Source organism: Coregonus lavaretus (assembly GCF_964263955.1).
Source record: "Coregonus lavaretus genome assembly, chromosome: 4".
In the NCBI taxonomy this organism is placed as follows: Eukaryota; Metazoa; Chordata; class Actinopteri; order Salmoniformes; family Salmonidae; genus Coregonus; species Coregonus lavaretus.
Window position 1 is genome coordinate 25,740,859 of NC_139991.1, and position 24,392 is coordinate 25,765,250.

The 24,392-nt window shown below is 45.8% G+C and overlaps 1 protein-coding gene across 1 annotated transcript in view; it reads right to left on the bottom strand.

Annotated features, from left to right (window-relative positions):
* Positions 1-3,023: 3,023 nt before the first annotated feature.
* Positions 3,024-24,392, bottom strand: part of LOC311128488 (CAP-Gly domain-containing linker protein 1-like) — a 36,515-nt gene continuing 15,146 nt past the window's right edge. Inside the window, exons 14-19 of the mRNA XM_084160659.1 lie at positions 17,630-17,736; positions 9,096-9,152; positions 6,155-6,242; positions 5,788-6,006; positions 5,496-5,608; positions 3,024-5,372 (exon numbers count right to left, since the gene is read on the bottom strand). Of these exons, the coding sequence (XP_084016785.1) occupies positions 5,138-5,372; positions 5,496-5,608; positions 5,788-6,006; positions 6,155-6,242; positions 9,096-9,152; positions 17,630-17,736 (819 nt within the window). The 3' untranslated portion in view covers positions 3,024-5,137. The remainder of the gene's footprint in view (positions 5,373-5,495; positions 5,609-5,787; positions 6,007-6,154; positions 6,243-9,095; positions 9,153-17,629; positions 17,737-24,392) is intronic.

The following is a 24,392-nucleotide window of genomic DNA, read 5'->3' on the forward strand; positions in this document are numbered from 1 at the left end:
GGCTCACAAAGACACGGTGGTTGGAACCAAAAATCTTCAATTTGGACTCCAGACCAAAGGACACATTTCCACTGGTCTAATGTCCATTGCTTGTGTTTCTTTGCCCAAGCAAGTCTCTTCATATTATTGGTGTCCTTTAGTAGTGGTTTCTTTGCAGCAATTCGACCATGAAGGCCTGATTCACACAGTCTCCTCTGAGCAGTTGCTGTTGAGATGTGTCTATTACTTGAACTCTGTGAAGCATTTATTTGGGCTGCAATTTCTGAGGCTGTTAACTCTAATGAACTTATCCTCTGCAGCAGAGGTGGCAGTCCTCATGAGATTCAGTTTCATGATAGCTCTTGGTTTTTGCAACTGCACTTGAAGAAACTTTCAAAGTTCTTGAAATGTTCCGTATTGACTGACCTTCATGTCTTAAAGTAATGATGGACTGTCATTTCTCTTTGCTTGTTTGAGCTGTTCTTGCCATAATATGGACTTGGTATTTTACCAAACAGGGCTACAGTGGGGAAAAAAAGTATTTAGTCAGCCACCAATTGTGCAAGTTCTCCCACTTAAAAAGATGAGAGAGGCCTGTAATTTTCATCATAGGTACACGTCAACTATGACAGACAAAATTGAGAAAAGAAAATCCAGAAAATCACATTGTAGGATATTTAATGAATTTATTAGCAAATTATGGTGGAAAATAAGTATTTGGTCACCTACAAACAAGCAAGATTTCTGGCTCTCACAGACCTGTAACTTCTTCTTTAAGAGGCTCCTCTGTCCTCCACTCGTTACCTATATTAATGGCACCTGTTTGAACTTGTTATCAGTATAAAAGACACCTGTCCACAACCTCAAACAGTCACACTCCAAACTCCACTATGGCCAAGACCAAAGAGCTGTCAAAGGACACCAGAAACTAAATTGTAGACCTGCACCAGGCTGGGAAGACTGAATCTGCAATAGGTAAGCAGCTTGGTTTGAATAAATCAACTGTGGGAGCAATTATTAGGAAATGGAAGACATACAAGACCACTGATAATCTCCCTCGATCTGGGGCTCCACGCAAGATCTCACCCCGTGGGGTCAAAATGATCACAAGAACAGTGAGCAAAAATCCCAGAACCACACAGGGGGACCTAGTGAATGACCTGCAGAGAGCTGGGACCAAAGTAACAAAGCCTACCATCAGTAACACACTACGCCGCCAGGGACTCAAATTCTACAGTGCCAGACGTGTCCAGGCCCGTCTGAAGTTTGCTAGAGTGCATTTGGATGATCCAGAAGAGGATTGGGAGAATGTCATATGGTCAGATGAAACCAAAATAGAACTTTTTGGTAAAAACTCAACTCGTCGTGTTTGGAGGACAAAGAATGCTGAGTTGCATCCAAAGAACACCATACCTACTGTGAAGCATGGGGGTGGAAACATCATGCTTTGGGGCTATTTTTCTGCAAAGGGACCAGGACGACTGATCCGTGTAAAGGAAAGAATGAATGGGGCCATGTATCGTGAGATTTTGAGTGAAAACCTCCTTCCATCAGCAAGGGCATTGAAGATGAAACGTGGCTGGGTCTTTCAGCATGACAATGATCCCAAACACAAAATACCAGCAACAGTGTGTGAAAACCTTGTGAAGACTTACAGAAAACGTTTGACCTGTGTCATTGCCAACAAAGAGTATATAACAAAGTATTGAGAAACTTTTGTTATTGACCAAATACTTATTTTCCACCATAAATTGCAAATAAATTCATTAAAAATCCTACAATGTGATTTTCTGGATTTATTTTTCTCATTTTGTCTGTCATAGTTGACGTGTACCTATGATGAAAATTACAGGCCTCTCTCATCTTTTTAAGTGGGAGAACTTGCACAATTGGTGGCTGACTAAATACATTTTTTCCCCACTATCTTCTGTATACCCCCCTACCTTGTCACAACACAACTGATTGGCTCAAACGCATTAATTAACTTTTAAGATGGCACACCTGTTAATTGAAATGCATTCCAGGTGACTACATCATGAAGCTGGTTGAGAGAATGCCAAGTGTGCAAAGCTGTCATCAAGGCAAAGGGTGGCTATTTGAAGAATCTCAAATATAAAATATATTTTGATTTGTTTAACAATTTTTTGGTTACTACATGATTCCATATGTGTTATTTCATAGTTTTGATGTCTTCACTATTATTCTACAATATAGAAAAACCCTTTAATGAGTAGGTGCCCTAAAACTTTTGACCGGTAGTGTATATGTCTAAAGAATAATAATAATAATAATAATATGCCATTTAGCAGACGCTTTTATCCAAAGCGACTTACAGTCATGCGTGCATACATTTTTTTTTGTGTATGGGTGGTCCCGGGGATCGAACCCACTACCTTGGCGTTACAAGCGCCGTGCTCTACCAGCTGAGCTACAGAGGACCACGTAACAAGTGAGAAGAACCAATTCTTCTCACTCATTTTGGATTGAGGCCTGCAGATTTCTCCTCCTAATGCATATGCTTTGTTGTACTCCAATGAAAAACACATAAGACTTAAAGGGAAGGCAATCTGAGGTAGCAGCTGGCTTTCAGTTTGCATTCAAACACATCCCTTCTCTTTTAGGGGCCTGTTTTTTCGTGAAACTATTTTCCTTCTGTTGTGTTTGAGGGGAACTCATGAAAAATGTAGAGGGTTATTTCAGTTCCCCTAGTCCTGTCAGAGGTAATGTATCTGGGGATGAATTAATTATGAGCAGCTCTTGTACTTATTGGTCTGTGAGATGGAAACAGCCTGGGGTGGGGGGGCTGGTGGCTTTGGTTTGGGGGGCTGAGCAGAGAGGAGTCTTGTCCAGAAACAATCCCTACTACCCACTGGACACTCCATGTAGATCTGAAAGGATGGGTTGGATAGGTATAAGCAATATGGTTGTTTGTTCCACCTTGCCCTCTGATAGGCTATGTGAAAACCCCAGAACTCTACTGATAGATTGTTGGACTATAGCTTACATCATCAGATGATGATAAGAGGAAATCAACATTCTACAGCTAGAGTATTTGTTTTTATTGTATTTGTTGTACAGAACATAGAAAACCAGTACCGCTTTACATTAGGGTCCTCATCTGTAAAGGGTTTATAACAGTTGACCAATTAACAAACCCTTTATAAAGCCTTTATAGACGATGCCTTAACGTTATTTGAAACATCGAAAACAGTGCACTAAACAGTCACGTGACCTAGTAAAGAGTCCACAATATGCTTATGGAGTTAATAACATCATTACAAGTGCGTTAAGTTTGTTCCCTGGAGTCGGTACATCGTTATCATACAACGTACAGGTCAGTCAATCAACTGAACTGAACAGAAAAATAAAATACACGTAAATATCCTTTTTGTTTCCATGGCACCTTGTGCACATTTAGTTTTTCAGAAAACTTCTGATGGGTATTTACAAAGACCGGTGTCATTGGTTAGTCACATAGATATATCATACATATCTTTGTTACACTGGGAGATTCAATATGATCCAAACTGTGTGCTTCAGTACATAGCTCTAGTACACGCATATCTATACAGGACAGGTACAGTTTTTAAAAGACAATACATAAAATACATAGGCAGCACATAAAAGGTGACAGTAACTAGGTACTATTCTGTCTCGACATTTCTTATAAAATCAATAACTTCGTTTTTTGATTTAGCATGGCAGTTTATAAGTGTGTCCTGTATTCTAAGAGGGAGTTTTAAAGTGAGTAGTGCAACAATAAGTTAAGTGGCTGGCGTTTGGTTGCTTTAGTTTGGATGAGCGCCTGCAACTAGCACCAGGTTGATGTTCAGTAGGCATGAAAACAATGTGCGTTTGTGGAGAATTTCCCAAAATACCTCCTCAGTTCCAAAATGTTCTTTACCATTTTGTGCCTACTGAACACAACCTGGTAGTACAGGTAGACTGTGTGTCCTGTGGTATTTCCTTGTTCCCTTTGTGGAGTGGACATCCCCAGCTTCCAATTGGCTCATTCATCACCCCCTCCTCTCCCCTGTAACTATTCCCCAGGTCGTTGCTGTAAATGAGAATGTGTTCTCAGTCAACTCACCTGGTAAAATAAGGGTAAAATAAATAAATAAAAGGGTCCATGTCAGGGCCTGGAGACAGCACACTGACTTGGAATGTGACATGAGAAAGACAGGAATGTGTTAAGAGAAACATTAATCATGAATAGTGCTATTAGCAGTGAACCAGTCTGGTGCATCCAGGCCCTTCACCACACGTACGTCTGCGTCATCAAATGCCTTCCCTCTTGCCCGGTTACATATAGGAAGTTTAGTTCCCGTAAGAACTGAAGTCAAAACTCAACCCTTGCTGTATATAAAAACAGAATTAAAAACATAAAAGAATGAACTAATAACATAATGTTTCCTTTATGAATTAATAACAGAAGACGGATTCCTTTAGTTCCTAACATGGATATTACACCACATAAGCATATCTCTAGATGTAGGAGAGGGAATTAGAGAGAGAGAGAGAGAGAGAGAGAGAGGGAGGAGAGTTAGGGAGAGGGAGGAGAGTTAGGGAGAGAGAGGAGAGTTAGAGAGAGGGAGGGAGGAGAGTTAGTGAGAGAGAGAGGAGAGGGAGGAGAGTTAGTGAGAGAGAGGAGAGGAAAGGAAAGGAGAGAGAGAGATAGGAAAGGAGAGTTAGAGAGAGGAGAGAGAAGAGTTAGAGAGAGACGAGTTAGAGAGAGAGGAGAGGCGGCAGGTAGCCTAGCAGTTAAGAGCGTTGGGCCAGTAACCGAAAGGTTGCTGGTTTGAATCCCCGAGCGACTAGGTGAAAAGTCTATCGATGTGACCTTGAGCAAGGCACTTAACCCTAATTGCTCCTGTAAGTCGCTCTGGATAAGAGCGTCTGCTAAATGACTAAAATGTAATGTAAAATGGGAGGAGAGGAGAGGGAGGAGAAGAGTTAGAAAGAAGAAGTAGTAGAAGTAGTAGGATAGTCTTACGTAGTGGGGGATTTAGAGTTATCTAAGTGGACTATGACAGTGAGTGACGTACATAAATACGATACAAAAACCCAGAGAGAGTCTGGTCGGTGTTTGGCTGTCTGTGCAGGGCCTGGACCTAAGCTAGGGCCTTGCAGGGGAGGGATACTGTTGGTGGGAGTGTGTCTAGAAGGTCTGGTCGTCCTGGCAGGACTCTGTGGAGTGACCAAAGGCCTCACAGATGTCGCAGTATGGCCGTTGGTCGGCGGGCTTGCCCTTGAAGGAAGAGTGGGGCACTGAGTCAGGGCTCTGGGCCTGGGTGGGACAGTCCTCGGTGTCATGGAGGTCGAAACAGTCACAGATATCACAGAACAGACGAGGAGGAGCCTTCTTGTCCTTCTTAGATCCACCCTCTTCAAAACTAGAGACAGAGAGAGAGATTAGGGATTTTGCAATAGTGCATTTTGACGGGTCTGTCAACAACTGTAACTAAAAGGGCTAAGTTTGGGGTTAGGGTTCAGAGGTTATAGGTTATAAGACTGACCCGTCAGTGCCGTCGTTGCCGTTGAACTCAGCAAGAACCATCTTCTTCAGCTTCACCTTCAACTCCTCGTTCTTCCTCTGCAGGTCCACGATCACACTGTTCAGGAAGTTAATCTGAAGGAGGCAAATAGATGGAGGGAGAGACGAAAGAGAGACTACAGTCAAGTTTATATAAGAAAGAGTGAGGTGGACTGTGAGACAATGGTGGAAGTGCGAATATCTATCTATGCAAATTATATACTGTATAAATGACAAGCAGATGATGCAATTTTAATACTAATTGCTAATCATACCTGTCCCTCTGCAAACTCCTTCTCTTCTCTCAGCTGGTCCAGAGCTGCGTCACCTGAGGAAGGCACTCCACTGTCCCCTCCCTCGGAGGCCTGCTGTCCCATGAGCCTCTGCTCAAGGCTGGTGACACATCCCTGTAGTTGGGACTTGTCTCTCTCCAGCGCCTCCACGGCAGACTGCAGCATCTTGGCCATGGCGTTCTCACCTCGCAGCACCGCAATCTACAGGGAGAGAGAGACAGGTTTCAGCCAATATAGAGTTACAGCCATTGTATGCCAGTCCAGAAAAAAGCATAGGACCCAATGCAAGTTTTCTTCATTTCTTCATCAAAAGGCCCAGAGTCTGCTAGAGTTGTGTGTGACTGTTTACCTCATTCCTCAGAGTCTCCAGCTCCTTGTCCTTATCTGTCTTCTGGAAGTTTCTCTCCTCCCCTGTCACCTGGTTGGACAGAGTTTCCCTGGGGAGGAACAGAGGCAGAGAACTGCTAAATACAGAACACACACACCCACACTGGGACTGGCAGGAGCAGTGCAATACTGTGTGTGCACCCATACATGTCTCTATGGGTACAGTGAGAAACTTCTGTCTGATGAAGATCTCTGACTGAGAATGTCACACAATGTGTTTAACTTTTGATTTACAATAAATAATATAGTACTTCACACAATAGTAGTGATACTCAAGGCGGTGGAATAAGCTTCACTAAAGACTAGTGAAGCTAGCTCATTCTCACTCACAACATTAGGACGTTTAGGGACAAAGTTTGAAAGAACACCACAAATCCAGATGTTGACATACAACTTGACAACAAAGGCCACAGCAGCAGCATGAGTCAGATTACAGTGGATAACCTGTCTGTGGACCCCTAAGGTTGATGGCATTACCCTGTCTGGGTCCCATGATCCAATACAACCACATGGAACAACAACAACCTTAATCACAACAGATGTAGCTTGGATGTCTTCCCCTAAACAAAGTCTGTACTACAGATGCTAGTCTAGATATATAGCCTACTTTTCTAGGGATTAGTGCTGCTGAATTAACGGCTACTATCTGTGAAACATTCACCTGAACAGGTAGTTATCCACTGATCTCTCCTGACTGATTAGTTCTGCTCTACATAACCTTCCTCAGGCTCTCATCATCTCCCTCTGGCTTAAGTAACCTTTCTCCTATTCTGCCCCTCTTGTCTCCTCCCATTTCCTCTCCTCTCTTCTCTTCTCCACCCCATATTCTTCTCTATCTCCTCTGCCCTCCTCCCTTCCCCTCCACCATTCCTCTCCTTTCATTCCTTCCCTCCATCTCCTCTCATTACTAGTGTTAGTGAAGGGATATACAGTGCTGTGAAAAAGTATTTCCCCCTTTCTGATTTTCTATATTTTTGCATATTCTTTTATACTGAATGTTATCAGATCTTCAACCAAAACCTAATATTAGATAAAGGGAACCTGAGTTTACAAATAACATTTGTGGGTTTTCAAGCATGAACTGCTCGTTTCAAGTCCTGCCACAACATCTCAATTGAGATTAGGTCTGGACTTTGACATTCCAAAACTTCTTATTTGTTGCTTTTTAGACATTTTCATGTACACTTGATTGTGTGTTTTGGATCATTGTCTTGCTGCATGACCCAGCTGCGCTTCAGCTTCATCTCACAGACGGATGGCCTGACATTCTCCTGTAGAATTCTCTGATACAGAGCAGAATTCATGGTTCACTCTATTAAGGCAAGTTGTCCAGGTCCTGAGGCAGCAAAGCAACCCCTAACCATCACACTACCACCACCATGCTTGACCATTGGTATGAGGTTCTTACTTTGGAATGCAGTGTTTGGTTTTCGCCATGTTGTCCAAAAACATATACTTTTTAATAAGCTGTCCATAGAACATTCTTCCAAGAGTCTTGATGATCATCCAGGTGCTTTTTGGCAAAACATGAGTCAACTTTTTGGATGACATGGGATGCTTTGCTGCCTCAGGGCCTGGACGACTTACAATAATAGAAGGAACCATGAGTTCTGCTCTGTATCAGAGAATTCTACAGGATAATTCCTGAAGCTGAAGCGCAGTTGGGTCATGCAACAAGACAATGATCCAAAACACACAAACAAGTCTACATGAAAATGGCTAAAATGCAACAAAGTTGAAGTTTTGGTATGGCCTCAAAGTCCAAACCTAATCCCAATTGAGATGTTGTGGCAGGACTTTAAACAAGCAGTTCATGCTTGAAAACCCACAAATGTCGCTGAGTTACAGCAGTTCCGCATGGAAGAGTGGGCCAAAATTCCTCCACAGCGACGTGAGAGACAGATCAACAACTACAGGAAGCATTTGGTTGGAGTGATTGCAGCTAAAAGTGGCACAACCAGTTATTGAGTGTAAGGGGGCAATTACTTGTTCACACAGGGGGCATTGGGTGTTGCATAACTTTGTTTATGAACTAAATTAAATAAGTATGTAATTGTTGTGTTATTTGTTCACTAAGGTTCCCTTGATCTAATATTAGGTTTTGGTTGAAGATCTGATAACATTCAGTATCAAAAATATGCAAAGGTAGGGAAAATTAAAAAGGGGGCAAACACTTTTTCACGGCACTGTATAAAGACATCTCTTAATCCTCTGATCCTGCAGACAGAGAGATAAATCTACACTCAAGGCACTTATTTCAGTATAGCCAGTATATCTACAGACAAACACACATTCAATCAAATTCCAGGGCAAGGAAAGGAAATCATTTTTTGAAGGAACTATTCTATTGTGAATATTAAAAGGTGATATTAGAAGCATGACAGTGTACAAGCTTTTTGGTCTCCTGAGTCCATTCTGAGCCCACAGATGAAATGTACAGACTGACTGACTGATTGTCATCACACTAAAACCCCATCAGTCTCTGTCCGCTGCTCTCACTGTCTCATTTACTCCATATAATCATTTTTAAGGGATCTGACCACATTAACTAAATCAACTGTGGTTTTTATGAATCTGGATTTATACTAGGACACTGATGACGATTATGATGAACTACTCCCATCTGTTGTATTATAATAAATTGGGTTTCACGAAACAAAGGACAGCAGCCTCAATATTGCAAAGAGAGAGTTGACTGAACTACGTGTAGTTATACACTATCCATGTCCAGCTTCTTCCACTATCAGAAACACTGAAGCCGATCATTAATGGATATAGAAAATAAAACTGTACCATGGCAGTAGATGCATGGCGCAATATGTTTACACTCAACCATCTCCCCAAGGCAGCAGATAATAAATTGTGTTATAAATAATATAATACATGTGTAATAACTGTTTTACCTGTCTTTCATGTCTGGCTGGTACTGAGACTTCTGACTGACCAGCTTCAGTTCCTCACTAAGAGAGATGGAGGGAGAGAGAGAGAGAGAGAGAAGGGAGCGAGGGGGAGAGAGAAGGGAGAGAGAGGGTGAGTTGCTTTTCAGTGTCAGTCAACATTTGTGACACTCAATAACAATAAACATGATTCATATCTAGAGGCACTTTCTAATAAAGGACAATCAGATTGTGTGTTCAACATCAATAATAACACATTTATACATAAATAACAATCCATTTACAACACACAGTAGCTCTGCTTGGCTGTGATGCTGGTACAGGTGTACAGTAAAGGTTGTCATGGCTAAGTAGTGATGAGTGTAAAGGTCATGTCTAACTCTCAGTAAGTGTGACAAATGGCCCAGTCTAAATCACCATCTGTGTGTTCAACTGAGGCCTAATCACATTGACCACACGCTAAAGCATCAGTCACAGGCAAGCACACACACACATTTTAAATACGTTATTTGAATCCATAAATCACATTACATTATAAAGGATTCAAACATTTCAAAGATTGTTGGTGCAAGGATACTTAAGGAAATTCCACACAGCTAGGCTGCCCATAACGGCTGAAACAGAGCAGTACCTTCTCCTCCACACAGCTAGGCTGCCCATAACAGCTGAAATAGAGCAGTACCTTCTCCTCCACACAGCTAGGCTGCCCATAACAGCTGAAACAGAGCAGTGCCTTCTCCTCCACACAGCTAAGCTGCCCATAATGGCTGAAACAGAGCAGTACCTTCTCCTCCACACAGCTAGGCTGCCCATAACAGCTGAAACAGAGCAGTACCTTCTCCTCCACACAGCTAGGCTGCCCATAACATCTGAAACAGAGCAGTGCCTTCTCCTCCACACAGCTAAGCTGCCCATAACAGCTGAAACAGAGCAGTACCTTCTCCTCCACACAGCTAGGCTGCCCATATCGGCTGAAACAGAGCAGTACCTTCTCCTCCACACAGCTAGGCTGCCTATATCGGCTGAAACAGAGCAGTACCTTCTCCTCCACACAGCTAGGCTGCCCATATCGGCTGAAACAGAGCAGTACCTTCTCCTCCACACAGCTAGGCTGCCCATAACGGCTGAAACAGAGCAGTACCTTCTCCTCCACACAGCTAACGGCTGAAACAGAGCAGTACCTTCTCCTCCACACAGCTAGGCTGCCCATAACGGCTGAAACAGAGCAGTACCTTCTCCTCCACACAGCTAACGGCTGAAACAGAGCAGTACCTTCTCCTCCACACAGCTAGGCAGCCCATAACAGCTGAAACAGAGCAGTACCTTCTCCTCCACACAGCTAGGCAGCCCATAACGACTGAAACAGAGCAGAACCTTCTCCTCCACACAGCTAGGCAGCCCATAACGGCTGAAACAGAGCAGTACCTTCTCCCCCACACAGCTAGGCAGCCCATAACGACTGAAACAGAGCAGAACCTTCTCCTCCACACAGCTAGGCAGCCCATAACGGCTGAAACAGAGCAGTACCTTCTCCTCCACACAGCTAGGCAGCCCATAACGACTGAAACAGAGCAGAACCTTCTCCTCCACACAGCTAGGCTGCCCATAACAGCTGAAACAGAGCAGTACCTTCTCCTCCACACAGCTAGGCTGCCCATAACAGCTGAAACAGAGCAGTATGTCACGGTTTCGGCCGAGGCTGCCTCTCTCCCTTGTTCGGGCAGGTTTCGGCGTTCGTCGTCTCCGGAATTCTAGCTGCCACCGCTGTATGTTTCATGTTCGTTTGCTTTTGTCTGTTTGTTTCCACACCTGTTTCTGTTTTGGCGTAATTAGTGTCCTATAAGTTTCTCGTTGTGTTTGTCTAGTGTTGTGTGTAATTATTTTCCGTCAGTTGTGTGTATTGCTCGGTTGAGCTTCTCTCCACTACGCTGGAGTATTATCGCACCTGTTTGTGCGCAGTTACCATTGTCGCACCTGTTTGTGCGCGGTTACATTTTGTCGCACCTGTTTGTGCGCTGTTTCTTTTCGCCGTTGTGCGTAATTTTCGCCTTCGGGCCAAGTTGTCCTTTTTGCCTATGTATGGGCAGTAATACAAGAGTTTGGAATATCGTTCTGAGTCCTGCGTTTGATTCCACCATTGCACCTACAGCACGCCCTGACAGAATTACACACCATCTATGGAATCAGCAGGAGCCGAAGCAGCCCAGACGAGACTGGAGGCCCAGGTTCGGGACCAACAAGATCAGCTCCTGCAGATGGGGACTGCCCTGCAGGAGGTGATTTCCACCCTCCGAGGCTGGGGGACGCCTCCACCGCCTCCCGCCCTGCCAGCACCATCGGCCAGCCCGCCCATTCCAGCGCCGGAACCTCGAGGAGTCCGACTATCTCTCCCGAGGGCCTACGACGGAACCGCGGCTGGGTGTCAGGGATTCCTACTCCAGGTGGAGCTATACCTGGCCACAGTGCACCCGGCACCTTCAGGGCATGAGAGCGTGTCCGCCCTGATCTCCTGCCTGGCCGGAAAAGCGTTGGAGTGGGCCAACGCGGAGTGGAGGAAGATCGACGCCACGACGATTACTTACAACGAGTTCTCCCGCCGCTTCAGGGCGGTGTTTGACCATCCCCCGGAGGGGAAAGCGGCGGGGGAGCGTCTGGTCTTCCTCCGGCAGGGGAGGAGAAGTGCCCAGGAATTCGCGCTCGAATTCCGTACTCTAGCGGCAGATGCAGGGTGGAATGATCGGGCCCTCATCGATCTATACAGATGTAGCCTACGAGAGGACGTCCGTCGGGAGCTGGCTTGTAGGGACACCAGCCTCTCTTTCGACCAGCTGGTTGACATGTCCATCAGGCTGGATAACCTACTGGCTACCCGCGGACGTCCTGCGGAGGGTCCGTCCATTTCACCCTCCAGCGCCTCCGAGCCGTGTCCTATGGAGCTCGGGGGCGCTGGCGCTAGAGAGAGGAGGAGTCGGCAGGCTAGGGGGTCCATCCACTGCACCAACTGTGGTCGGGGAGGACACACCGCGGCTAGGTGCTGGGGATGGCCTCCTAGGGGAGATGACGACAGGTTCCGCACTGGGGATTCCCTCCAGGTGAGTAGGCGCCCCACTCACCCAGAGCTCACTGTTGCCCATTTTTGTATGCCTGTACGTTTTCCACAGGTAGCACCTCATTCCCAGCATAAGGCGCTGGTAGATTCAGGCGCGGCTGGGAATTTTATTGATAAAAAGTTTTGTTTAGCGTTAGGGATTCCCCTCATTCCTGTGGATGTTCCTTTCCCCGTTCACGCCCTAGATAGTCGTCCGTTGGGTACGGGCTTAATCAGGGAGGTCACGGCGCCACTTAGGATGTGTGCGCAGGGGGATCATCAGGAGATGATTCAGCTGTTCCTGATTGACTCTCCTGCGTATCCGGTGGTGCTGGGCATGCCCTGGTTGAGTACCCATAACCCAGCTATTTCGTGGCAGGAGAGGGCTCTGATGGAGTGGTCTGCTCAGTGTGTGGGTAGATGTTTGGGCGTTTCCGTAGGGGCTACCTCGGTGGAGAGTCCAAACCAGGTGCCCGCATTGCACGTTCCACCTGAGTATGGGGATTTGGCTATTGCGTTTAGTAAGGCGAGGGCGACGCGGTTGCCACCCCATAGGCAGGGAGATTGTGCGATAGACCTCCAGGCAGGAGCTGCGCTCCCACGGAGCCATGTGTATCCTCTGTCTCAGGAGGAGAAGAAAGCTATGGAGATTTACATAGACGAATCGCTGAGACAAGGATACATACGGCCTTCCACTTCCCCTGCGTCCTCGAGTTTCTTTTTCGTGAAGAAAAAGGATGGTGGTTTGCGCCCGTGCATCGATTACCGTGGTCTCAATCAGATTACGGTGAAGTATAGTTATCCACTCCCGCTGATTGCGACCATGACTGAGTCGTTGCATGGGGCGCGTTTCTTCACGAAATTAGATCTCAGGAGCGCGTACAACTTGGTGCGCATCAGGGAGGGTGATGAATGGAAAACAGCCTTTAGTACCACCTCGGGCCATTACGAGTATCTGGTCATGCCATACGGGTTGATGAACGCTCCGTCAGTTTTCCAATCATTTGTGGATGAGATCTTCAGGGACATGCAGGGACAGGGGGTGGTGGTGTACATTGATGACATTCTCGTGTACTCACCTACCCGTGTCGAGCATGTGGCCCTGGTGCGTAGAGTGTTGCGGAGGCTGGTGGAGCACGACCTGTATGTGAAGGCAGAGAAGTGTCTGTTTTTCCAGGAGTCGGTCTCCTTTTTGGGTTATCAGTTGTCTGCGTCAGGGGTGAAGATGGAGGTAGACCGGGTGTCGGCCGTGCGTAATTGGCAAACACCAACCACTGTGAAGGAGGTGCAGCAGTTTTTGGGGTTTGCAAATTACTACAGGAGGTTTATCCGGGGTTTTGGACAGGTGGCAGCTCCCATCACGTCTCTGTTGAAGGGGGGTCCGGTGCGTCTGCAGTGGTCGGCCGGGGCGGACAGGGCGTTTGGGAGGCTGAAGGACCTGTTTACCTCGGCCCCGGTGCTGGCGCATCCGGATCCCTCTTTGCCGTTCCAGGTAGAGGTGGACGCATCGGAGGCCGGTTTAGGAGCCGTGCTTTCACAACGGTCTGGCGCGCCACCTAAACTCCGCCCCTGTGCTTTTTATTCTAAGAAGCTCAGTCCGGCGGAGCGGAACTATGACGTAGGGGACAGGGAGCTGTTAGCCGTGGTACAGGCTCTAAAGGTGTGGAGGCACTGGCTTGAGGGGGCTCAACACCCTTTCCTCATTTTGACGGACCACCGTAACCTGGAGTACATCCGGGCGGCGAGGAGGCTGAACCCTCGCCAGGCAAGATGGAGTATGTTCTTGACCAGGTTTACTTTTAAGATCACGTACATCCCTGGGTCACAGAATGGCAAGGCAGATGCGCTGTCTCGGCGGTATGACACGGAGGAGAGGTCCGTGGAGCCCACTCCCATACTGCCTGAGTCGTGTCTGGTGGCACCGGTAGTGTGGGAGGTCGATGCTGAACTCGAGCGGGCGTTACGCACCGACCCTAGTCCACCACAGTGCCCGGAGGGTCGGAAGTACGTTCCGCTCGAGGTTCGGGATCGATTGATCTATTGGGCTCACACGTCACCCTCCTCTGGACATCCGGGTATCGGCCGGACAGTGCACTGTCTTAGTGCCAAGTACTGGTGGCCCACGTTGGCAAGGGATGTGAGGGTTTATGTTTCCTCCTGCTCGGTGTGCGCCCAGTGTAAGGCGCCTAGACATCTACCTAGGGGTAAGTTGCTACCCCTGCCCGTTCCACAACGACCATGGTCCCACCTCTCAGTGGACTTTATAACAGACCTTCCCCTCTCCCAAGGGAATACTACCATCCTGGTCGTTGTGGACCGGTTCTCTAAGGCCTGTCGTTTGCTCCCCATGCCGGGTCTTCCTACTGCCCTACAAACTGCCGAGGCACTGTTTACCCATGTGTTCCGGCACTACGGGGTACCCGAGGACATTGTGGCTGATCGGGGTCCCCAATTCACCTCCAGAGTCTGGAGAGCGTTTATGGAGCGGTTGGGGGTCTCGGTGAGCCTCACCTCGGGTTACCACCCGGAGAGTAATGGGCAGGTGGAACGCGTAAACCAGGATGTGGGTAGGTTTCTCAGAACATACTGCCAGGACCGGCCGGAGGAGTGGTCAAGGTACGTTCCCTGGGCCGAGATGGCCCAGAATTCCCTACGCCATTCCTCCACTAACCTAACTCCATTTCAATGTGTGTTAGGTTACCAGCCGGTTCTGGCACCCTGGCAGCAGAGCCAGATCGAGGCTCCTGCGGTGGATGAGTGGGCGCGGCGCTCGGAGGAGACTTGGAACGCTGCACACGTCCACCTGCAGCGGGCCCTCCGACGTCAGAAGGCGAGCGCTGATCTCCACCGCAGTGAGGCACCGGTGTACGCACCTGGTGATCGAGTCTGGCTCTCTACCAGAAACCTGCCCCTCCGCCTGCCCTGTCGGAAACTGGGTCGGCGGTTTGTAGGGCCATTTAAAGTCCTGAGAAGGTTGAACGAGGTATGTTATAGATTACAGCTACCTGTGGAGTATAAGTGTATTAACCCCTCGTTCCATGTGTCCCTTCTCAGGCCGGTGGTAGCGGGCCCACTCCAAGAAAATGAGATCTTGGAGACTCCTCCGCCCCCGTTGGACATCGAGGGGGCACCGGCGTACTCCGTGAGATCCATCTTGGATTCGAGACGTCGGATGGGGGGTCTCCAGTATCTAGTGGAGTGGGAGGGGTACGGTCCGGAGGAGCGGTGCTGGGTGCCGAGGAGAGACGTTTTGGACCCGTCGCTCCTGACGGAATTCCATCGGGGGCATCCGACGCGCCCTGCTCCGCGTCCTCCTGGTCGTCCCCGAGGCCGTCTGGAGCCGCGCGTCAAGGGGGGGGTACTGTCACGGTTTCGGCCGAGGCTGCCTCTCTCCCTTGTTCGGGCAGGTTTCGGCGTTCGTCGTCTCCGGAATTCTAGCTGCCACCGCTGTATGTTTCATGTTCGTTTGCTTTTGTCTGTTTGTTTCCACACCTGTTTCTGTTTTGGCGTAATTAGTGTCCTATAAGTTTCTCGTTGTGTTTGTCTAGTGTTGTGTGTAATTATTTTCCGTCAGTTGTGTGTATTGCTCGGTTGAGCTTCTCTCCACTACGCTGGAGTATTATCGCACCTGTTTGTGCGCAGTTACCATTGTCGCACCTGTTTGTGCGCGGTTACATTTTGTCGCACCTGTTTGTGCGCTGTTTCTTTTCGCCGTTGTGCGTAATTTTCGCCTTCGGGCCAAGTTGTCCTTTTTGCCTATGTATGGGCAGTAATACAAGAGTTTGGAATATCGTTCTGAGTCCTGCGTTTGATTCCACCATTGCACCTACAGCACGCCCTGACACAGTACCTTCTCCTCCACACAGCTAGGCTGCCCATAACAGCTGAAACAGAGCAGTATCTTCTCCTCCACACAGTTAGGCTGCCCATAACGGCTGAAACAGAGCAGTACCTTCTCCTCCACACAGCTAGGCTGCCCATAACAGCTGAAACAGAGCAGTATCTTCTCCTCCACACAGCTAGGCTGCCCATAACGGCTGAAACAGAGCAGTACCTAGACAGTTGTTTTGCTCTACTCTTTCGCAGGCCTGCAATCTGAAGGCTACGTACAGTAAGTCTATTTACGTGGCCCAGACTGCCAAATATCAATATCACCAACTTGCATTTGTATCCGAGGCTGTCCAAGCGTGATATGACGGGCTGATATTTAACACACACACACACGCACAAACATGCGCACACACACACACACACACACACACACACACACACACCCTCCCAAAGGTTGTAACCCGGCAGGAATGAAAAGGCACTCTACTCCTTAGAGAGCATACTGTAGAATAAAATAACAAGTGGAAAACCCCAATTTCACCTCTAATCCACTGCCAGCTACATATAGACTCTACAATACAGACCAATCTAGCCAAAACACACACACACACACAAAGAGATCAGAGAACTGACTGGGTCGGATGCAGCTGTTCTCCCAGACGAGATGTCTCTGGCAGCACAAAGCTGCTCTTGCTCACACACACACACACACACACACACACACACACAGAAGAAGAGGCTGTGATTATGTAACACTCCCTAGTCTGTCTCTTATGGACGGAAGGAAAGAGGAATGTTTGTTTCTAAAAGGATGGAGGAGGAGAGGGATGAGTGAAGGAGAGGAGAGACATCGGGACAAAGTGATTACACACACACACACGTTAAACATGAAGGCATGCACACGAACATGTACACACACAGACCTATAAATAGAACCCTACGTGATGCATGACGCTCATTATAACAAAGACATGAGATCAGATTCATTTACATTCTCTCTCTCTCTCTCTCTCTCTCTCTCTCTCTCTCTCTCTCTCTCTCTCTCTCTCTCTCTCTCTCTCTCTCTCTCTCTCTCTCTCTCTCTCTCTCTCTCTCTCTCTCTCTCTCTCTCTCTCTCTCTCTCTCTCTCTCTCTCTCTCTCTCTCTCTCTCTCTCTCTCTCTCTCTCTCTCTCTCTCTCTCTCTCTCTCTCTCTCTCTCTCTCTCTCATCATCATCAGTATGACTAAGCAGCATGAGTAAGATAACTATATGAGTCTATGTCTTATTTGAGTAAGACTTTGATATGGGCCTCTCTCACGTTTCTCTCTCACGGACTTCTGATGTGCTGGTCTTAACCACACGCTGAAACACCTCAAAATCCACAGAGCATAAAATCCTCCTGTGTCTTTTGGGTCCAAAGAAGCTAACATGTTGGTTGGTTGTCTGTTGTAGTCAATGCATCATTTGAACGCTGAATGCCACCGTGTCAGCTGAAGAACCAGTCCATGCATAGAATTCCTAGTTCTAGTTCTACTAATTTATCCCATTAACATTTCCTTGAACATTCCAATATGCTGGTTTCAGCCATTCATACACGAATTAGATCACCCAAAGAGCAGGATAACCTTCGGTCGTACTCACATTTCCTTGCACAGATTTCCGATGCGCTGGTTTTCCAAGCTGCTCTGCTCCTGCGAGAGACTAAGTTCCTCCTGGAATTTGGAATTCTGCTGTTTCAGCGCCACCTGCTGGAAGATGATACACGGATGGAAAAGAAGGATGAAAGGAGGGAAGGAGACAGAAAAAAGAGAGAGATTTAGACACACAGTAAACAGATAAAAGTCGTCTCTTCTTCACGCTTCTCTAACAGTCTTAGTCACGGACATTAACATGAAGACACACTGCTGTGTTACGCTGCTCCACTGGAACAGCCGTTTCCTCAGTACACAAAGACCAACACCATTACTCACCATATAAGCTGTCTGCCAAACATAAGCACAGAGACATAAGTGTGTGAGGCATGAAATCACTTAGCCTGGGTGGCAGGTAGCCTAGCGGTTAAGAGCGTTGGGCCAGTAACCGAAAGGTCAATGGTTTGAATCCCCAAGCTGGAAAAATCGTCCGTTCTGCCCTTGAGCAAGGCAATTAACACCCAAAACACTGCTCCCGGGCACCGATGATGTCGGTTAAGGCAGCCCCCCGCACCTCTCTGATTTAGAGGAGTTGGGTTAAATGTGGAAGACACATTTCGGTTGAATGCGTGCAGCTGACTAGACATTTCCCTTCTTCTAGCGTCCATGACTAAGTATTATTTTGTTTCTTTATTCCCAGATCATCAGAAAAATATAATGTGTAGATACACTGTATGTGAGACTTGGTATCGTCAGTTAAATCACCATTAGGGAGGAGATGGTTCCTCTGAGGCATTAGAGACCATGCAGAGATAATGCTAATGACTCAAAGATAATGTTCATTCCTAAAGGGACAGCATCACAGGGGGGATCAAACCATGAGCGTTCAAATCATGAGTCAAACTTTAAATCCTTTAAAGCCTTCTGTTTGTTCTTACTCCCACTCCTACTTCTAAACAATATGGCATAAAAATAGCTACTGGAATGCGAAATCTTTGTTCTAGAATTCAAATGAACTCTTATACTTGTCATTGCAAACATATCACAGAAAAATCTTGACATACTGACATCCGAAAGGATGTTAGGTAAACAAGTGGACATTTCCATCAGAGAAGTGAGGACATGTCGAATAGCAATGAACAACCCCTATTCTGTTGTTATGCTTCCCCTAGACTAGAGTCCCATTGTGGCAGAGTACAGTATGTCTGTGCGTGTGACCGTGTATGCATGGTCAATAATTAATTTACTGAACATAAACACGGCTTCTGAATCAATGTTTTTCTTTGCTACAGTACTGCTGCTGGCACGGAATAAAACAGTTCCCTGATGGATTGCCATGGTAAGTCATGTACTGTGCTGTCTGTTTGCTTGCATGTTAACATAAAGTTGAGATATTTCTAGTGTACATGTATCTCCAATCATCTGGATTTACATGTGAGTAACTGATCCATGGCAGATGGAGTGCAATCCTGAATGCAATCTCTACTGTAAGTCATGTGCTGTGTGTTGTGTTGCATGTTTAACATTTTGTCAAAGCTATTATCATCTCTACAGTATCTGTATCTAGTTGACATGTGAGTAACTGATGCAGGATGCTTTCTCTCTGACACCTTAGAGTACAGGTCTTCTCGGGTCCAAAAAGTTTAACCGAACCCAAATAAGACCCGAACCCGAATGGACCCGACGACAACCAGACCTAGACCCAACCCAATTGGACCAGAGTGAAAAAAGAATAATGTTTATCAGCCAAGTTGCTCTTCTGGTTAACAAATAGGTTTTTATATGTTTACTAGGCCTTCTATAAGTAAATACAATCACCTTATTAGCGTAAAATAAATATGCTAAAGTCTATGCAGAGCCATGGTCAGGAGCTGTACTTGATGACAATCAAACAGGACCCGACCCAGACCCGAGGGAAAGGTTATTCAGGTGGACCCGTGAAGACCTCTATCTTAAGAGTGAGTCGGTTTACATGACAGAATCCTGAACTACTCCACGGAGGTGTCACATACAAACAAATGCACACAACATGCAGAGAAACATACCTCTGTACTCTATGACCTGATTTTAAGCAGTCGATTGAGGATGCTGCTCTGACACTGTGACATTTCAGTGTTTGTGTTTGTGACAGATGTCAGACTAGTATCCTCAGAGGATAAGAGCACAGCAATGTTAGACCGGATAATCCAATAACATCTGTCTGAAGACAGACTCCATATCCATAGCATACTAGCAAACACACACACACACACACACACGAAGGCATACAAACAACCAGACAGCAAACGTAAGTGCTCATCCCCAGTCCCAAAGGCAACAAACGACCATCTCTTCCTAAAAATACAATCATCTAAATCAGTAACCTCCTGCACTTTCAGATTCAAATCATCCTCACCCATCCTCCCTCAACTACCACTCAAGAACAAATCCCCCCCAAACAGAACACAACTGTAATACAGCTCGAAATACAGGCTCAAAACAATAGCTAAAACATTACCAGTCCATTTGAAAGATGACACAAACGTATAAGAAATCTGCTGTGCGAGGAACATAACAGCTGTGTTTACCTGGTTGTGAGAGGAGTAGATTGTGCCTGGATAGCCCTGGTGCAGAGCAGCCACATCCATGCCTACACTGCCCTACCCTACAGTGTGGTCCTCTGTCAGAGCTCGCGCTCTCTCTCAGTACTGGTCTCTGTCTGTCTGTCTGTCTGTCCCAGTGGCAGGACAGTCCCTATCTCTCCTAATGTCAATACTGTACCCTATCCTACCCCAGTGTTCTCTCCCAGTGGCACCCACACTAACGCAGACTCCCCATCAATAAACCATCTGCTCCCACCCCCTACAGCGCATGCCAGAGAGAGAGAGAGGGTGGAGAGAGAGAGGGTGTGCGTGTGTGTGTGTCGCCGGGGCACACACTCACTAGCTAGCTGGCTGGCTCACACACGTGGTCGTGCGTACTAAAGTGAGGAGCAGCGCCTTTATTATGTAAGTCCCAACAGGCTCCTCCTCCCTCACCCACCCCCACCTTCCACTGCTCTCTCTCTCTCTCTGACACACACACACACAGTTGGGCGGTATCCAGATTTTCATACCGTCATACTGTTTCTGTACCATACCGGGGTATACGGTATTACCGGATTACTGAAAGGTCAACTGTAGTGATCCATAAAGGTAGATCTATAGATCTCTACATGTCTGGCTCTATTATATGTCTATATATGGCCCTGCATAAAGGTAAAAAGAGGGTTGCCTCCCTCCAGTTCCATTAGCAACATCTCTGTTTCTGGAGCATACACAGATTTAGATCAGCCAATCATACAGTTTCCCTCTCAAAGATCAGCCAATCACATAGGTTTCTTTTCAAAGAGATAAAATAGCCATCACCAATACTGCTGTTTCATATAACTGACAAGCATATGCATCTGCATATATACATATATCTGCATATGCAGTATCCTACTAGGGCTGTGACTGACGGTTATGGATGAAGACCATCATGAAAATAAAATAATAATCAAAACCGTTTATGTCACGCCCTGACTTTAGAGATCCCTTTTATTTCTCTATTTGGTTAGGTCAGGGTGTGATTTGGGTGGGAATTCTATTTTTTCTATTTTTTTGTTGGCCTGGTATGGTTCCCAATCAGAGGCAGCTGTCTATCGTTGTCTCTGATTGGGGTTCATACTTAGGAAACCTTTTTCCACCTTAGTTTGTGGGATCTTGTTTTTGTATAGTTGCTGTGTAGCCTGCAGAACTTTACGTTCGTGTGTATTTTGTTGTTTTGTCTGGGTTCATTTAATAAATGACTATGTTCGCCTACCACGCTGCAACTTGGTCAGAGCCTTCAATCAACGAGACAGTTTAAATAGGCCTACATTCATTTGTTTGATTGTCTTTATTTTCATGTCGGCCTAGATAAACTTCACCTAATAGCGGGAGTGTTTCCTAATGTTTATAAGCAATTGTTTTACTAACTTAGTCTGTGTATTAAATGTTCTACATCTCCTCCTCTTTCCAACTGTCCTTTGATGCTCTAGCAGCTAATGTGCTAGATGTGCGGGGGTGTAGAGCGCTATAGGCTATGGCACTTACAGTTGAAGTCGGAAATGTACATACACTTAGGTTGGAGTCATTAAAACTCATTTTTCAACCACTCCACAAATGTCTTGTTAACAAACTATAGTTTTGGCAAGTCGGTTAGGACATCTACATTGTGCATGACACAAGTAATTTTTCCAACAATTGTTTACAGACAAATTATTTCACTTAAAATTCACTGTATCACAATTCCAGTGGGTCAGAAGTTTACATACACTAAGTTAACTATGCCTTTAAACAGCTTGGAAAATTCCAGAAAATGATGTCATGGCTTTAGAAGCTTCTGATAGGCTAATTGACTTCATTTGAGTCAATTGGAGGTGTACCTGTGGATGTATTTCAAGAACTACCTTCAAACTCAGTGCCTCTTCGCTTGACATCATGGGAAAATCAAAAGAAATCAGCCAAGACCTCAGAAAAAGAATTGTAGACCTCGACAAGTCTGGTTCATCCTTGGGAGCAATTTCCAAACGCCTGACACGTACCACGTTCATCTGTACAAACAATAGTACGCAAGTATAAACACTATGGGACCATGCAGCCGTCATACCGCTCAGGAAGGAGACGCATTCTGTCTCCTAGAGATGAACGTATTTTGGTGCGAAAAGTGCAAATCAATCCCAGAACAACAGCAAAGGACCTTGTGAAGATGCTGGAGGAAACAGGTACAAAAGTATCTATATCCACAGTAAAACAAGTCCTATATCGACATAACCTGAAAGGCCGCTCAGCAAGGAAGAAGCCACTACTCCAAAACCGCCATAAAAAAGACAGACTACGGTTTGCAACTGCACATGGGGACAAAGATCATACTTTTTGGGGAAATGTCCTCTGGTCTGATGAAACAAAAATAGAATTGTTTGGCTATAATGACCATCGTTATGTTTGGAGGAAAAAGGGGGTGGCTTGCAAGCCGAAGAACACCATCCCAACCGTGAAGCACGGGGGTGGCAGCATCATGCTGTGGGGGTGCTTTGCTGCAGAAGGGACTGGTGCACTTCACAAAATAGATGGCATCATGAGGAAGGAAAATTATGTGGATATATTGAAGCAACATCTCAAGACATCAGTCAGGAAGTTAAAGCTTGGTCGCAAATGGGTCTTCCAAATGGACAATGACCCCAAGCATACTTTCAAAGTTGTGGCAAAATGGCTTAAGGACAACAAAGTCAAGGTATTGGAGTGGCCATCACAAAGCCCTGACCTCAATCCTAAAGAAAATGTGTGGGCAGAACTGAAAAAGCGTGTGTGAGCAAGGAGGCCTACAAACCTGACTCAGTTACACCAGCTCTGTAGGAATGGGCCAAAATTCACCAAACTTATTGTGGGAAACTTGTGGAATGCTACCCGAAACGTTTGACCCAAGTTAAACAATTTAAAGGCAATGCTACCAAATACTAATTGAGTGTATGTAAACTTCTGACCCACTGGGAATGTGATGAAATAAATAAAAGCTGAAATAAATCACTCTCTACTATTATTCTGACATTTCACATTCTTAAAATAAAGTGGTGATACTAACTGACCTAAGACTAAGATTTTTACTAGGATTAAATGTCAGGAATTGTGAAAAACTGAGTTTAAATGTATTTGGCTAAGGTGTATGTAAACTTCAGACTTCAACTGTAGATAGTTAACTTATAGTTATAGCACGCACACCCCCGTAACTGCAATGATGAGATAGATGTTCTTCTTCTTTGTTTTTATGTTTTATTATCTCACTGCCACAACTGTGGACGATCTTGCCTAGCCATCTTGTCTCAAGAGGACCACAGACTTGATTGTGTGTTATCCTCCACGTTTTATGTGTGATTGTTTTTTTAAATGGTCGAATTAATAAACTAAACTAAACACTTCAGTAAAATAATCTTTGACTTTCTTTAATACAATGCACATTTTCATTGCTTGCTAACAATTAAATAAATCTCTCTTCTTTTAAAAATGGTTGTATGTGTCTAAATATTCATCATTTATTAAACAGCAGTCGACAAGGTTGTTCTGGCTCTGAGGCCTGTAATGAGCTAATACTGTGTAAAATTGACTAAGTATCAATCCTCTCCAACCTGACATGGTATAATTTGATAAGGAATCTTTTCTCAATTGATAGACTAATCAACCCTGATCAGGCCCTAGCCGATATGCTGCCATAGGCAAGACCCAAAAAATTGCCCTCTCCTATCCCTGCAAAGTAGAAGAGTAGCCTAGGCTATACAGTGTCGGCCCCCAATGCAATTTTATGAATGCCCATGTGGTAGCCTACCGTTTGTAAAACAGGCAATTTACAGTTTATCCCTGTTATTTGGTCACATGGATTTCTGTTAATGCATGTATTAATTACAGTAATTTACCGTTCTCATTCTCAGAGTGGAAATGTTATTTGCAGAGTTCACAACCTGCTACACTTGTGAGAAACAAGTTTTGATTTATTTCATACCATCATTTACCTGCTCCATGTTAATGTTGATGTAGCGTGTGCGCCTGAGCACGCATTGAAGTACCTGGCCTGTTTCTTGCAAATGTAAAATGTAGGAAAGTGCCCAGCTGGGCTTTTCAGTCAACTTTTCTTCACCTCACACAGTAAGTCAACAAAAAAATGTTTCTCCTTCATCCATTCATATTATAATAGTTCCTCACAGTATTTGAAAAATCTTTCCAACACTCTCCCCCTCGGTA